The sequence below is a fragment of the Carlito syrichta genome, unplaced genomic scaffold (assembly GCF_000164805.1).
Source record: "Carlito syrichta isolate Samal-C Ts95f unplaced genomic scaffold, Tarsius_syrichta-2.0.1 Scaffold304341, whole genome shotgun sequence".
In the NCBI taxonomy this organism is placed as follows: domain Eukaryota; kingdom Metazoa; phylum Chordata; class Mammalia; order Primates; family Tarsiidae; genus Carlito; species Carlito syrichta.
This window is the reverse complement of record NW_007248437.1, coordinates 515,938-531,293: the sequence shown is the minus strand read 5'-3', so window position 1 is coordinate 531,293 and position 15,356 is coordinate 515,938. Positions and strand designations below refer to the sequence as shown.

The following is a 15,356-nucleotide window of genomic DNA, read 5'->3' as shown; positions in this document are numbered from 1 at the left end:
GTTGGAGTCTCACTCAGTCGCCCAGGCTGGAGTAAAGTGACACCCTCCCAGCCACTACAGCCTTGACCTTCTGGGCTCAGGTTATCCTTCTGCCTAAGTCTTCCAAGAAACTGGAACCACAGACGTGTGCCACCAAGCCCAGCTGATTTTTTTTATTTATTGTAGAGACGAGGTCTCACCATGTTGCTCAGGCTAGTCTTGAACCCCTGAGCTCAGGCAATCCTCTTACCTCAGGCTCCCAAAGTGCTGGGATTATTGGCATGAGCCACCATGCCTGGCTAAGAAAATTTTTTTCTTTGTTTTTTGTTTTTGAGTTGAAGTCTCGCTCTGTCACCCAGGCTGGAGTATAGTGACATGCTCATGGCCACCATAGCTTCCACCTGCTGGGCTCAGGAGATCCTTCTGCCTCAGCCTTTCAAGCAGCTGGAACTACAGATGTGTGCCACCACACCTGGCTAATTTTTAAATTTATTACAGAGATGAGGTTTCTCCATGTTGCCCAGGCTGGTCTTGAACCCATGGGCTCAGGCAATACTTTTGCCTCAGCCTCCCAAAGTACTGGGATTACAGGTGTGAGCCACCACGCCCGGCTAAGAAAATCTTTCATTTATTTTTAACTAAGGAACTACCAGAGAGTAGAGGTTACATAATATATTTGTTTTCTATTTTTGCCGTAACAAGTGACCACTGACTTAGTGGCTTAAAACAATACAGATTTGGCCGGGCATGGTGGTTCACGCCTGTAATCCCAGCACTTTGGAAGGCCGAGTTGAGGGGACTGCCTGAGCCCAGGGGCTTGAGACCAGCCCAGGCAACTTGGCGAGACCTCGTCCCTATAGTAAATCAAAAAATTAGCTGGGGATGGTTTCGTGTGCCTGTAGTTCCAGCTAATTGGAAGGCTGAGGTGGGAAGGTTGCTTGAGGCCAGGAGTTTGAGACCAGCCTGGGCAACATGAGACCTTGTCTCTGCAAACTAAAAAAATTAACCAGGCATGGTGGTGCACACTGTAGTCCTTCCTGCTACTCAGAAAGCTGAGACAGGAGGATTGCCTGAGACTACGAGTTTGAGACTGCAGTGAGCTATGGTCATGCCACTGCGCTCTAGCCTAGGCAATAGAGTGAGATTCTGTTTCAGAAAAAAAGGAGATACGAATAAACCAAAACAAACAGAAAGCTAGAAAGTAGGGGAAAACCACGTGAAGATGATCAGGCTCGAGGGAAATTTGGGGCTTTTGGCTAAACTGCAAGTCTCTCCAGGGATGTAGCCTGTTTGCTCCCACAGTTAACTCTGGGGAAACTTGAGAGGTGCCACACCACGGTGTGAGGGCGGGCACTTTCATTTTTCTTCATATTATTAGCCTGATGTTCCAATTTAGTAGTCCAATCTCTTTCCCTCACCTGAGACGCTGGCAGTATTACATGCTAAGGTTTTTTTGGTTAGCTTAGAAAATATAGTTTATTTTAAAACTAAATTAGAGAGAGAGAAAGAGGGGATTCACCTCTCCAAGGTAGGGGAGGGAGCCAGAGCTTAAGAAAACATGGACTAGCCGGGCTCGGTGGCTCAGTCTGTAATCCCGCACCTTGGGAGGCTGAGGTGAGTGGATTGCCTGAGCCCGTGGGTTGGAGACCCACCTGGACAACTTGGCGAAACCTCATCTCGATGATAAATCAAAAATTAGCTGGGTGTGGTAGTGCGCGCCTGTAGTTCCAGCTACTTGGAAGGCTGAGGCGGAAGGATCGCCGGAGCCCAGCAGGGTGAGGCTGTGGTGGCTGGGAGCGGCCACTGCACTCCAGTCTGGGCGACAGAGTGAGACTCCAACTCAAAAAAAAAAAAGAAAACATGGACTGACCATAGCTCAAAGAGCACATGGCCACACCATAGCTTAGCAAGGCAATGGCCACATTTTAAGTTTTTAATCATGCTTAGTTCTGCTTCTGGTCTTTGACACTGTTCCATTGAACCATTCTTTGTTTTTGTTTTTGAGTTGGAATCTCACACCATTGCCCAGGCTAGAGTACAGTGGCACGCTCATGGCCACCCCAGTGTTGACCTGCTAGACTCTGGCGAGACTCTGACGATCGTTCCACCTCAGCCTTCTAAGTAGTCCGAACTACAGGCACGCGCTACCACACCTGGCTAATTTTTGATTTATGGTAGAGATGAGGTCTCGCCAAGTTGCCCAGACTGCTCTCGAACCCATGGGCTCAGGCAATCTACTCGCCTCGGCCTCCCAAAGTGCTGGGGTTACAGGCTGAGCCACTGAGCCCAGCTGATCCATTCTTTGGATACTAATATTCCATCGTCTTAATGACTTCATTACATTTAAGAATCTGGTTGAACAATTTCTCCTTATTGGTCTTTTGAAAAACTATTCTCAGAGTTTATTTTAGTTTTAAAAATAGATTTTATTTATTTATTTATTTTTTGAGTTGGAGTCTCACTCTGTCGCCCAGACTGGAGTGCAGTGGCCGCTCCCGGCCACCGCAGCCTCGACCTGCTGGGCTCCGGCGATCCTTCCGCCTCAGCCTTCCAAGGAGCTGGAACTACAGACACACGCTACCACGCCCGGCTAATTTTTGATTTATTGTAGAGATGAGGTCTCGCCAAGTTGCCCAGGCGGGTTTCGAACCCGCGGGCTCAGGCAATTTGCTCACCTCAGCCTCCCAAGGCGCGGGATTACAGGCTGAGCCATCGAGCCCAGCTGACTTTATTTTTTAAAACAGTTACAGATTTACATAAAAATTGAGAAAATAATACAGAGAGGCCCCTTGTGCTCTGAACCCAGTTTCCTCTATTATCAACAGCTTATATTAGTATGAGACATTTGTTATAATTGCAGGCTTTTTTTTTTTTGAAATACCGCAGAAACATTTTGTCCTGGAAGAAAAAAACCTTGTGAGTTTTGATTAGAACAGTAGTGTGTTTGAGTAAAGTCATTAATTTCATTTCCAAGCAGCTGTACATTGAGTCCTTAGTTTGTGCCAGGCATTACTGAAGGCTCTGGGGCTGCTTTTGGACCTTGTCATGGAGGGAGATTTTCTAGTCAGAGTGTCTATAAATATATATATTTATATATAAATATAAGTAAATAAGTAAATATATTTATTTATTGGAGTCTCACTCTGTTGCCCACATTGGAGAGCAGTGGCACGCTCACGGCCACTGCAGTCTTGACCTGCTGGGCTCAGGTGATCCTTCTGCCTCAGCCTTCCAAGTAACTAGAACTACAGGCATGTGCCACCATGCCTGGCTAAGTTTTTGATTTATTGTAGAGATGAAGTCTCGCCAAGTTGCCCAGGCTGGTCTCAAATTCCTGTGCTCAGACAATCCTCTCGTCTCCGCCTCCCAAAGTGCTGGGATTACAGGTGTGAGGCACTGTTCCTGACTACGTTGTGTATATTGACACCATTTTAAGTCTGCCTGCCCAGGCACGTGTCTCCACTTTTTCTGATCTGGGTTCTTTTCCCATGTCTGCTCCTGTGTGTTGAGGACTCAAGTCTCGTAATGCCTGAGGCCCTCACATTTGCTCCAAAGTGACAGCGGCTCCTGGAGGAGCCAGGTCGGGTAGCCCACAAGCCTACAGCAGCAGGCACAAGTGATCAAAATGCCAGCTCCTGTGTTGCTCTGGAGACACGACTCATCCCACTGGCATGGAATTCGCAGCATTTCAAATGAGCCATCAGTACTTAAAAATCAGAGGATTTCACCCGGAGGCTTTCACTTTTCAGGTTTTCTAGAAAAATTAGATTTGGCAACATTGTCTCTGCCTCCCAAATCCTAGCAGTTTGTAAGAGCCTGATAGCAAGGGTGCCCTTTAGCTAACTCCCTGTGACCTCTCCCAGATGGAATGTCCCCAGTCATGTGTTACAGACTTCTGCATCATTGACTCTTCCAGTAGAGAAAAGTGCAATCCTTCCTACGCCTAGCCCATAGCACTCATCTGTGTGACTGCTGCGCTGGCCCCTTGTAGGCGTCTGAGCTCATGACACTGGATTCAGCTGGACGGTACCTCCTCCTACTCACCTTTTGGGTCTCAGCTGAGACAGTGCTGCCTTTGGGAAGCCTTCCCTGACCTAGACTAGCAAGGTCAGATGCCCCTGCTGGCCAGGTCTCACCGTAGTCATCAGATGTTATAATTACTTGTTCCACAGCTGCTCACCTTGCTGAACTGCAAGCTCCGTGAGGGCAAGTCCACTGTCTCAGGCAGGCATTTGTCTTCAGCCTCTAGCCCTGTTTCTGGCATGTAGTGAGTGCTTGTTAAATATTTGGTGAGTGCGTGCAGTAGCCTTGTGTCCCTAGCTGTCTTCCTTGGCCTCTGATATGGTGGTTCTCATTCCAGGCTTGCAGAATGATCACAAGGCGGTGATGAAGCAGGTGGAGGAAGCTCTGCACCAGCTGCACGCTCGTGACAAGGAGAAGCAGGCCCGGGATATGGCCGAGGCCCACAAGGAGGCCATGAGTCGCAAGCTGAACCAGAGTGAGAGCCAAGACCCTCCTCAGGCCTTTGCCAAAGTGAACAGCATCAGCCCTGGCTCCCCAGCCAGTATTGCGGTAATCCAGGGCCCGGTTGTCGAATCTACACCCCAGGGACCCTGTGGGTCAGGAAGCCTTAGAGGGTGTGGAAGGCAGACCTGCTCTCTCCTGCTGCAGTGCCAAGTTCATTTACTCATTCAACAAATACTGAGGCCTGCTGTGTACCCAGCCTTGTGCTAGGAGCTAGGGTTTTGGAAGAGGGGTCAGCCTTGGCTGCCCACCAGACTGGGGGGCATGGGAGGAGAGTCCTGTTCCCAGTGACAGAAGGTGATAAATGTCCCAAGACAGGGAAAGAGGATCTCTGATTTTATTTTTGTATTTTTTTTTTTTTTTGAGTCAAAGTCTCACTTTGTTGCCCAGGCTAGAGTACAGTGGCACACTCATGGCCATCCCAGCGTCGACCTCCTGGGCTCCAGTGATCCTTCTGCCTCAGCCTTCCAAGTAGCTGGAGCTACAGGCATGCGCTACCATGCCTGGCTAATTTTTGATTTATTGTACAGATGAGGTCCCGCCAAGTTGCCTGGCCTGCCCCAAACCTGTGGGCTCAGGCAGTCCACTTGCTTCGGCCTCCCAAAGTGCTGGGATTACAAGTGTGAGCCACCAAGCCCGGTAATCTTTACCCTATTTTTACCCACGAGAAAAAACCTCAAAGGCCTGAAGTAACTTCTGCCAGCATGCATAGCTCCTAGCAGATGACATTGAGTCCTAACTCCAGGTCCTGCCAGTCTTCTTTAATGATCACGAGACTGTAAATTGCACATAAGCTCTGTTTTATTCACTGCCATGTCTGTAGCCTCTAGCACAGTGATAGTCAGCCCATTATAAATATCTGTTACAGGAATGAATGCGTGGTAGTCTGTTCTTAGAGCCTAGAGCAAGAGGGTCACTTTCGTCCTGGGTCAGCCTTGTGCCTGTGACTGCTTGCTTGGGGGCTTCTGGAGCAAATGTGTGTCTTGTCTAAATTTCAACCACTAAATAAAGTAGGCTCAGACAAGTCTGCTTCTTCTTCCCCTTGAACCTGGATTGGGACCCCAGCGAGCAGCATTTGGCTCAGCCCACATTCCTCGAGGCTCCATAGCTGCCTGCTGTGACATTGGGCAGACCTGGCCACCTGTACCAGAGCTGCTCTAGAAGGACCCCACAGGTGGAGGTGGCCCAGTTATCCACTGCCCTTTCCTACATAAGGTGTCTGAATCCCTGACCTCTTTGTTTTGAGTCTGCCCTCTAGACAACAAGCTCTTGGCCTTGACATTAAATTGGATATTGAGGCTAAAGAATACCAGAAGCACATTTGACCTCTAGCCTGATTTTCCATCTTTTCTTCTTTCTTTAGGGTCTGCAAGTGGATGATGAGATTGTGGAGTTTGGCTCTGTAAACACTCAGAACTTCCAGTCACTGCATAACATTGGCAGTGTGGTACAGCATAGTGAGGGGGTGAGTTGGGGGCTCTCTGATATCTTTGTCTGTTCAGGATGCTATAACAGAATGTCATAGACTAGGTGGTTTACGAACAACTGATTCATTTCTCACAGTTCTGAGGGCTGAGAAGTTCAAGATCAAGGTGACAGCAGGTTTGCTGTCTGGTGAGAGCCTGCTTCCTAGCCCACAGGTGGCACCTTCTCATTGGGTCCTCACATGGCAGAAGCAGGAGGGGACTGATCCTTTCATGAGGGATCTACCCTCATGACCTCATCACCTCCCGGAGGCCCTATACCCTAGTACCATCACATTGGGGTTAGGATTTCAACATACAGATTTGATGGGGACACATATTCAGAGCATAACACTTGGCATTTGGTCAGTATCTGGAATTGCTGGAGCCAAGAAATGTTGCTGGTATCTTTGCTGCCTTAATAGTGTTACTCTTCAGTACATTTCTTGTTCAGGCCTTTGCATGTGATATTCCTTTTACCCAGAATGCTTTTCTTCTCTCACCTCCCTCTTCGTTACACTAATGACACCTTCTTACCTACCTAAAATTCCCTTCTCCTACTTCCTATTCCTGGCTTTATTGAACAATGTTTCTTGTAGATCTTTTCTTTGACATATATCTCGTTCTATTTTACTGCTGCATAATATTCTATTGAGTAGAATGCAGTTCATCCATTCACTGTCTTATCAGTGGTTATTTTGGTATTTCTTTCTTTTTATTTTTTGTGAGTCAGAGTATCACTCTGTCATCCAGGCTAGAGTGCAGTGGCATGCTCACAGCCATCACAGCCTCGACCTGCTGGGCTTAAGTGATTCTTCTGCCTCAGCCTTCCAAGTAGCTGAACTACAGGCACATGCCATCATGCCCAGTTCATTCTTTGATTTATTGTAGAGACGAGGTGTTGCCATGTTGCCCAGGCTAGTCTCAAACCCATAGGCTCAGGCAATCCTCGCCTCCACTTCCCAAAGTGTTGGGATTATAGCGGTAAGCCACTGCGCCTAGCTTTATTTTGCTATTTTAAATTTTGTGCTAGTATGAACAGTTGTGTGTACTTGTACATGATTATGTACACATTATGGGTACTTCTTGAGAGATTCCAGGAAGAAGAATTATAGGTTCTTAGTATAAATTAGTAAAAACCTTTTCAAAAGTAATTTGAAAATTACTAATTTATACCCTCATAGACAGTATGTGAGTGGGCAGAGCATATCATTGTTAGTACTCTGTTGATTAGTAAAAATTTTTACGGATTTTTTTTTTTTTTTGGTCAGAGTCTCTCTCTTGTCGCCCAGGCTGGAGTGCAGTGGCACACTCACGGCCACCACAGCCTCTACCTGCTGGGCTTAGGTGATCCTTCCACTTCAGCCTTCCAAGTAGCTGGAACTACAGATGCACGCCACCATGCCCATCTAAGTTTTTGATTTATTGTAGAGATGAGGTCTTGCCAAGTTGCCCAGGTTGGTATCAAACCCCTGTGCTCAGGCAATCCTCTTACCTCAGACTCCTAAAGTGCTGGGATTATAGGCATGAGCCACCATGTCCAGCAACATCCTGTTAATTTAGGCTTTCCTGATTATCAGTGAAATTTTTTTTATATGTTCATAATTTCATTTCTTTTAATTTAATTTAATTTAATTTTTTTGAGTTGGAGTCTCACTCTGTCACCCAGACTGGGGTGCAGTGGCCTCTCCCAGCCACCACAGCCTCGACTTGCTGGACTCCGGCGATCCTTCCATCTCAGCCTTCCAGGTAGCTGGAACTACAGGCGCGTACTACCATGCCTGGCTAATTTTTGATTTATTGTAGAGATGAGGTCTCGCCAAGTTGCCCAGGCGGGTCTCGAACCCGCGGGCTCAGGCAATCCACTCACCTCAGCCTCCCAAAGGCGTGGGATTACAGGCTGAGCCACCGAGCCCGGCATCTTTTAATTTTAATTCCATTTTTTCTATTGGGCTATTTGTCCTTTTAGAATATTGATTTGTAGAGACTTCTTTGCATTTTCCAGATATTTAACCTATGACTGTTATATGTGTTGCATATATTTTTTTCTTGGTTAGTTTCTTGTCTTTTTTGTTTGTTTGTTTTTAGTCGGAGTCTTACTCTGTTGCCCAGGCTGGAATACAGTGGTACATTTACAGCCACCACAGCCTCAACCTGCTGGGCTCAGGCAGTCCTTCGCTTCAGCCTTCCAAGTAGCTGGAACTACAGGCATGCACCACCATACCCAGCTAATTTTTTTATTTATTATAAAGACAAGATCTCACCATGTTGCTCAGGCTAGTCTTGAACCTGTGGGCTCAGGCAATCCTTTCACCTCCATCTCCCAAAGTGCTGGGATTATACAGGCATGAGCCATCATGCCCTGTAGAAATATTCTAAAATTGATTGTGGTGATGGCTGCACAATTCTGTGACTGTAATAAAAGCCACCTTAAGTGGGTGAATTAAATTTCAATAAAACTTATAAAAATAATTTTTAAAAATTCCAGATGAATTAAAGGAAAAATGCAAATAAAACTATAAAATTACTTCATTAAGTAGACACAAAAATACAAGAACCAAAAGGCAAAAAAAACCTGATGAATTTCACAAAATCACAGTTTTACATGTTCATACAAGTTACAGGCTTAATGAAGGTGCTGGAGGAGAGACGGTGGCCCGATCCCAAGCAAGGGAGCTGGCACCTACCGATTATATCTTGGTGGGATCCCTGCCTGGATGAGTCACACATGGGACTGAGCAAGAGCAGGCAAACCAGCCGGGCTCGGTGGCTCAGACTGTAATCCCACGCCTTTGGGAGGCTGAGGTCAGTGGATTGCCTGAGCCCGCAGATTTGAGACCCACCTGGGCAACTTGGTGAGACTTCATCTCTACAATAAATCAAAATGAGCTGGGCGTGGTAGCGCATGCCTGTAGTTCCCACTACTTGGAAGGCTGAGGTGGAAGGATCGCCAGAGCCCAGCAGCTCGAGGCTGCGGTAGCTGTGAGCGTGCCACTGCACTCCAGCCTGGGCATCAGAGTGAGACTCTGACTCAAAAAAAACACTGCAACTTAGCTGGGCATGGTGACGTGTGCCTTTGTTTCCAGCTACTTGAAAGGCTGAGGTGGAAGGATCACCTAAGCCCAGCAGGTTGTGGCTGTGGTGGCCATGAGCGTGCCACTGCACTCCAGCCTGGTCAACAGAGTGAGACTCCGACTCAAAAAAAAAAAAATGTTGCAACTTTGCTGGGCATGGTGGCGTGTGCCTTTGTTTCCAGCTACTTGGAAGGCTGAGGCAGAAGGATCGCCTGAGCCCAGCAGGTCAAGGCTGCAGTAGCCATGAGCGTGCCACTGGATTCCAGCCTGGGCAACAGTGAGACTCTAACTCAAATAATAGTAATAATAATAATAATAATAGCCAGGCATGGTAGTGCACGTCTATAGTTCTGGCTACTTGGAAGGCTGAGGCAGAAGGATCACCAGAGCCTATCAGCTCGAGGCTGCAGTGGCCAGGAGTGTGCCACTGCACTCCAGTCTGGATGACAGAGTGAGACTCCCAACTCAAAAAATAATAATAATAATAATAATACTCCTGGGCACAGTGGCTCAAACCTGTAATCTCAGCATTTTGGGAGGCCGAGGTGAGAGGATTGCCTGAGCCCAGGGTTCGAGACCAACCTGGGCAACTTGTTTAGACCTCGTCTCTACAATAAATTACAAAATTAGCTGAGCATGGTGGTACATGCCTATAGTTCCAGCTACTTGGAAGACTGAGGCAGAAGGATTACCTGAGCCCAGCAGGTTGGGGCTGCATTGGACGTTAGCATGCTACTGCACTCCATCCTAGTTGCCAGTGAGAATCTGACTTAATAATAATAATAATACTGCAATGAACATTTGTAACAAAGTTTTGGGGAGGACATATGTTCTCACTTCTCTTGTCTATATACCACATCCAGAATTTACTTTTATGATTGGTGTGAGGCAGGGCACCAAACTTAATTTTTTTCCCAAATGGATAGTATCGTTTCAGTACCATTTGCTAAATAGTTAATACTTCACCCCCTAATTTACATTGCCACTTCTGTTATGTGTCACATTTTTATGTTTGTAGGAGTCTTTATTCTGTTCTATTGATCTGTTCTGAGCCTTTCTAGGGTCCCTTGGAAGAAGGCTGTTTGTTCCTTGTCAGCTTTCCTATAACTCCTTGCCATAAAGAGTGTATTGGTTGTCTCTTGGTGACTAAAACCTCAAAACTTACCAGTTTAAAGCAACAAACCATCATCTCTCACAGTTTCTGAGGGTTAGGCATTCAGCAATGGCTTAGCTGAGTGGGTCTGGCACAGGGTATGCCATGAGATGACATTCAAGCTGTGGGCAGGGTGTGCAGTCATCTGAAGGCTCAACTGAGGCTGGAAAACTCACATGGATGTTGGCAGGAAGCTTCAATTTCTGGTCATGTAGCTTCTCAAGCATCCTCACATGGCTATTTGCTTACCCCAGAGCCAGCCACCAGGAGAGCAAGGAAGGAGGAGATAGCATTTTATATAATCAATGAAGATTCGCATTGTCACGTCCAGTTAATTCATTAGAAGTGAGTCACTATCCAGCCCTGACTCGGGGAGGAGGATTAGGCTTTACCTCTTGAAGGAAGAAATAGCAAAGAGTTTGTGGACAGATTCTAAAATCACCACAGAAGGCTTCAGTTTTCTCTGCCTCCCTGGTGACCACATCTCCAGTCTCTCCAGGCTTTTAATTCCATTGTTGTTGTCCATCCCTGTTGTATGTGTTGGTCTTCATGGCTTCATACCTTTGCTGTCCTTGTACTTTTTTGTGTGTGTGTGTGTTGGAGTCTCACTCTTTTGCCCAGGCTGGAGTACAGTGGCCCACTCATGGCCACAGCAGCCTTGACCTGCTGGGCTCAGGCGATCCTTCCACCTCAGCTTTCCAAATGGCTGGAACCACAGGCGTGCACCACCACACCTGGCTAATTTTTTGATTTATTGTAGAGACGAGGTCTCGCCAAGTTGCCCAGGCTGGTCTCCAACCCTTGGGCTCAGGCAATCTTCTTGCCTCAGCCTCTCAAAGTGTTAGAATTACAGGCATGAGCCTCCTCATCCAGTTCCTTTACTTTTCAGTGAGTTGCCTAGAGGTGGTGCAGATGTCGGTTCACTCTGTCATGAGGCCCAAAGTCTCTATTTTTGTTCTTTTCCCCCTAGCTTTCTGTGTGTCGTGGCTTCCTTGTCGTAAGTTTTTTTGTTTTTTGTTTTTTAATTCTGGAAAAGGGAATACATACACATGGTAAAAATAGAACCAAAGAACACACAATGGAAAGTCTCTCCCTCCAGGGCCATTTCCTCTCCTCCAGAGGCAGCCAATTTCCAGCCATGAGTCCTTCTAGAAAGTCAGCTTATATACCAGCATAGAATGCTGCTGGCCCTTTTTATTAAGGTATAATTTACCTACAGCAAGATCCACCCTTTTCAGTGTACAGTCCTGGGAGTTTTGCCAAACTTATGTAGTGTGTCAACACCAGGACAGTGAAGATACAGCATATTCCATTACCCTCCAAAGTTGCCTCAGACCTCTCTGTAGATAGCCCCACCCCCCAGCCCCGCTCCCAGACAAACACCAATCTGTGCTCCATCCCCAGAGTTTTACTTTTTTAGTATGTCACAGAAATAGGCACTCTTAGTCTTTTGAGTCTGACTTCTTTCACTCAGCATAATAGATCCTGAGATTCTTCCATGTTGTTGTATATACCTGAAATTCATTCCTTTTTATTGCTGATGAGAACGTTTAGTTTGTTTCTAGTTTTGGTAATTACTGATAATAGCTACTGAGTTTTTTTGTTTGTTTTGTTTTGGTTTGTTGTTTTGTTTTGTTTTGTTTTTGAGTGGGAGTCTCACTCTGTTGCCCAGACTCCCGACCACCGCAGCCTCGACCTGCTGGGCTCCAGCAATTCTTCTGCCTCAGCCTTCCAAGTAGCTGGAACTACAGTTGTGTGCTCCCATGCCCGGCTAATTTTTGATTTGTTGTAGAGATGAGGTCTTGTCAAGTTGCCCAGGTGGGTCTCGAACCCACGGAATCAGGCAATCCACTCACCTCAGCCTCCCAAAGTGCTGGGATTACAGGCTGAGCCACCGAACCCGGCCAGTTTCCACTTTTATGGAATTTAGCACTTGTAGATAAATCTCTGTTTCTTTGGTTTTTTTTTTTCTTTTTGAGTTTGAGTCTCACTCTGTCACCCAGACTGGAGTATAGTAGCACACTCACAGCCACTGCAGCCTCGACCTGCTGGACTCAGGTGATCCTTCTGCCTCAGCCTTCCAAGTAACTGGAACCACAAGCGCACACCACAATGCTCAGCTAATTTTTTTTTATTTACTGCAGAGACGAGGTCTTGCCAAGTTGCTCAGGCTGGTCTCAGACCCCTGGACTCAGGCAATCCTCTTGCCTCAGCCTCCCAAAGTGCTGGGATTACAGGTGTGAGCCACTACACCCAGCAAATCTATTTCTTTTCTTTTTTTTTTTTTTCTTGTTGAGTTGGGGTCTTGCTCTCTTGCCCGGGCTGGAGTGTAGTGGCACAATCACAACTCACTGTAGCCTCGACCTCCTGGGCTCAGGTGATCCTTCTGCCTCAGCCTCCTGAGTAGCTGGAACTGTAGACCCCCACCACTGCGCCTGGCTAATTTTTTAATATATTTTTTCCTTCCTCTCTAGTCTCATTATGTTGCTCGGAATCTGAAACTCCTGGGCTCAAGCTATCCTCCCACTGTGGCCTCCCAAATTGTTGGGATTATAGGTGTGAGCCACCATGCCCGGCCTTAAATGGTGAATTTTATTGTATGTGAATTATGTCTTAATAATAAAAATAATGCATTTACCCTAAACAAAGTTACACAATGTAAAATTTTTTTTTTTTTTTTTGAGTTGGAGTCTCACTCTGTCCCCCAGACTGGAGTTCAGTGGCCACTCCCGGCCACTGCAACCTCGACCTGCTGGGCTCCGGCGATCCTTCCGCCTCCCCTTCCAAGTAGCTGAAACTACAGGCGTGCACTACCACGCCCAGCTAATTTCTTGATTTATTGTAGAGATGAGGTCTCACCAAGTTGCCCAGGCGGGTCTCGAACCCGCGGGCTCAGGCAGTCCACTCACCTCAGCCTCCCAAGGTGCTAGGATTACAGGCTGAGCCACCGAGCCCAGCTTGTGTAAAATATTAAAAAACAAAAATCTGATCTTCCCCTCCCTTAGTGCCTTCTGCTGTGTATGCTTGCGTCCTGGGTCTGTAGCAAGGAACAAAACAGACAAGCAGGGGCCTTGCCTCGGGAGTGCTTTGATGGGGGCAACAGACATTAATCAAATAATCACAAGTCTGATAATTGTTATGAAGGAAAACTATAAGGGAGCTCAGAGAGTAAATAATGGGGTCCTGATTTAGTTTGGGCTTGAAGGAGAGGAAATGACCCTTAGACGTGTATAGAAGTTTCTCCAGTGGGGAGGCTGGAGGGGAGCAGCTTCATAGGCCCCAAAGTGGGAGAACCAAAGAGCCCAAAGAAGGTTGGCTGGAGCCCAGAGCAAGGTTGGGTGGAGAGAAGTGGGGGAGGCAAGGCTGAGAGATAGGCAAGGCCTGGGCCTCACAATACCAGGCCTTGGTCGCTGGTACAGATCTTGTTATTGTTTCCTGAGGAGCAGTCGGGAGCCACAGCATACTTCCAAGCCAGGAGTGACAGGTGTAAGAAGTTTTGTGTCTTGAAAAGATTTCTTCTGCCGCTAGGTGGAGAGCAGATTGGAGGGGTGAGGAGAGTGTCAGTGTCCGGTCAAGAGAGGATGGAGGCTTTGACAAATGTAGTGGAGGTGGATGAAGTGGGAAAATCAGAGAGACGTTTAGGACATAAAATAGACAGACTTTAAGGTATGATGGCTCTTGCCTGTAATCCCAGCACTTTGGGAGGTTGAGGTGGGCAGATTGCTTGAGCCCAGGAGTTTGAGACTAGCCTGGGCAACACAGCCTAGTGGTCATAAGTATAGACCAGTCTCTACAAAAAATAAAAGTTAGCCAGATGTGGTGGCAAGCACCTGTAGTCCCAGTTATTCGGGAGGCTGAGGTGGAAGGATCACTTGAGTCCAGGAGGCCAAGGCTGCAGTGGGTGGTGACTATTTCATCTGCCCTCCAGCATGGGTGACAAAGTGAGATTCTGACTCAAAAAAAAAATAGATGAGCCTTAACCTGATGGAGCATGTCAAGGATGGCCTCTGGGTTTCAAGCTTGCCTAGGGTGTCATTTAAAGACCAAGAAGTACATGAGCGTAGCCCTCACATATGCTCTGGGGGTGGATGCCTGTGTCTGCAGCAGTTGCTTTTTACTTATTTATTTTTTTTGAGTTGGCGTCTCACTCTATTGCCCAGGCTGGAGTGCAGCGGCACGCTCACAGCCACTGCAGCCTTGACTTCCTGGACTCAGGCGATCCTTCTGCCTCAACCTTCAAAGTAGCTGGAGCTATAGGCATGTGCCACCATGCTCAGCTCATTTTTCTTGCTTTATTGTAGAGATGAGGTCTTGCCAAGTTGCCCAGGCTGTTCTTGAACCCTTGGGCTCCCAAAGTGCTGGGATTATAGGTGTGAGCCACTGTGCCTGGCCAACAGTTGCTTTTTGACAAAGGTGACACAAAACCTGCTCTACACCCTACTCTGGATCCCCCAAGGGAGTTCTGTTGGTACATATATATTTTCTTTTTTTTTTGAGTTGGAGTCTCACTGTGTCGCCCAGACTGGAGTGCAGTGGCCGCTTCCGGCCACCGCAGCCTCGACCTGCGGGGCTCCGGCAATCCTTCCGCCTCAGCCTTCCGAGTAGCTGGAACTACAGGCGCGCGCTACCATGCCCGGCTAATTTTTGATTTGTTGAAGAGATGAGGTCTCGCCAAGTTGCCCAGGCGGGTCTCGAACCCACCGGCTCAGGCAATCCGCTCACCTCAGCCTTCCAAAGGTGTGGGATTACAGGCTGAGCCACCAAGCTCAGCCGAAAATGGCATCTTGTTGGGGTTTCTCTGTGCTTTATTTTTTCAGGTTGAGATTACATTGGTATATATGCCATAACTTTTTGTAGTGAAATAGACATAAAATTTATAATTTTAATCATGTTAAGGTGTACAGTTCAGTGGCATTAAGTTCATTCACATTGTTCTGCAAACATGGCCACCTTCTCAAGAATCTTTTCACCCTCCCAAACTGAAACCTTGTATCATGCCCCAAATCCTGGCCCCTGGCCCCTAAGTACCTCACAGGTGGAATCGTACGTACTGTATGATTTTCGTGTCTGACTTACTTTGCTTAACGTAATGTCTTCAAGGTTCATCCATGTTTCAGCATATGTCAGGACTTCCTTCTTTTTTTTTTTTTTTTTTTGAGTTGG

At 47.1% G+C, this 15,356-nt stretch overlaps 1 protein-coding gene across 4 annotated transcripts in view; it reads left to right on the top strand.

The window, feature by feature from the left end:
* Positions 1–15,356, top strand: part of PSMD9 (proteasome 26S subunit, non-ATPase 9) — a 21,092-nt gene that overhangs the window by 1,292 nt on the left and 4,444 nt on the right. For 2 of the 4 annotated variants that reach the window (XM_021713215.1, XM_008059745.2), the window contains exons 2-3: positions 4,340–4,551; positions 5,867–5,968. In XM_021713215.1, coding sequence (XP_021568890.1) covers positions 4,340–4,551; positions 5,867–5,968 — 314 coding nt within the window. Of the gene's footprint in view, positions 1–4,339; positions 4,552–5,866; positions 5,973–6,948; positions 6,951–15,356 lie in introns of all 4 variants that reach the window. The other 2 variants (XR_002482063.1, XR_002482062.1) reach the window with 2 other exon arrangements.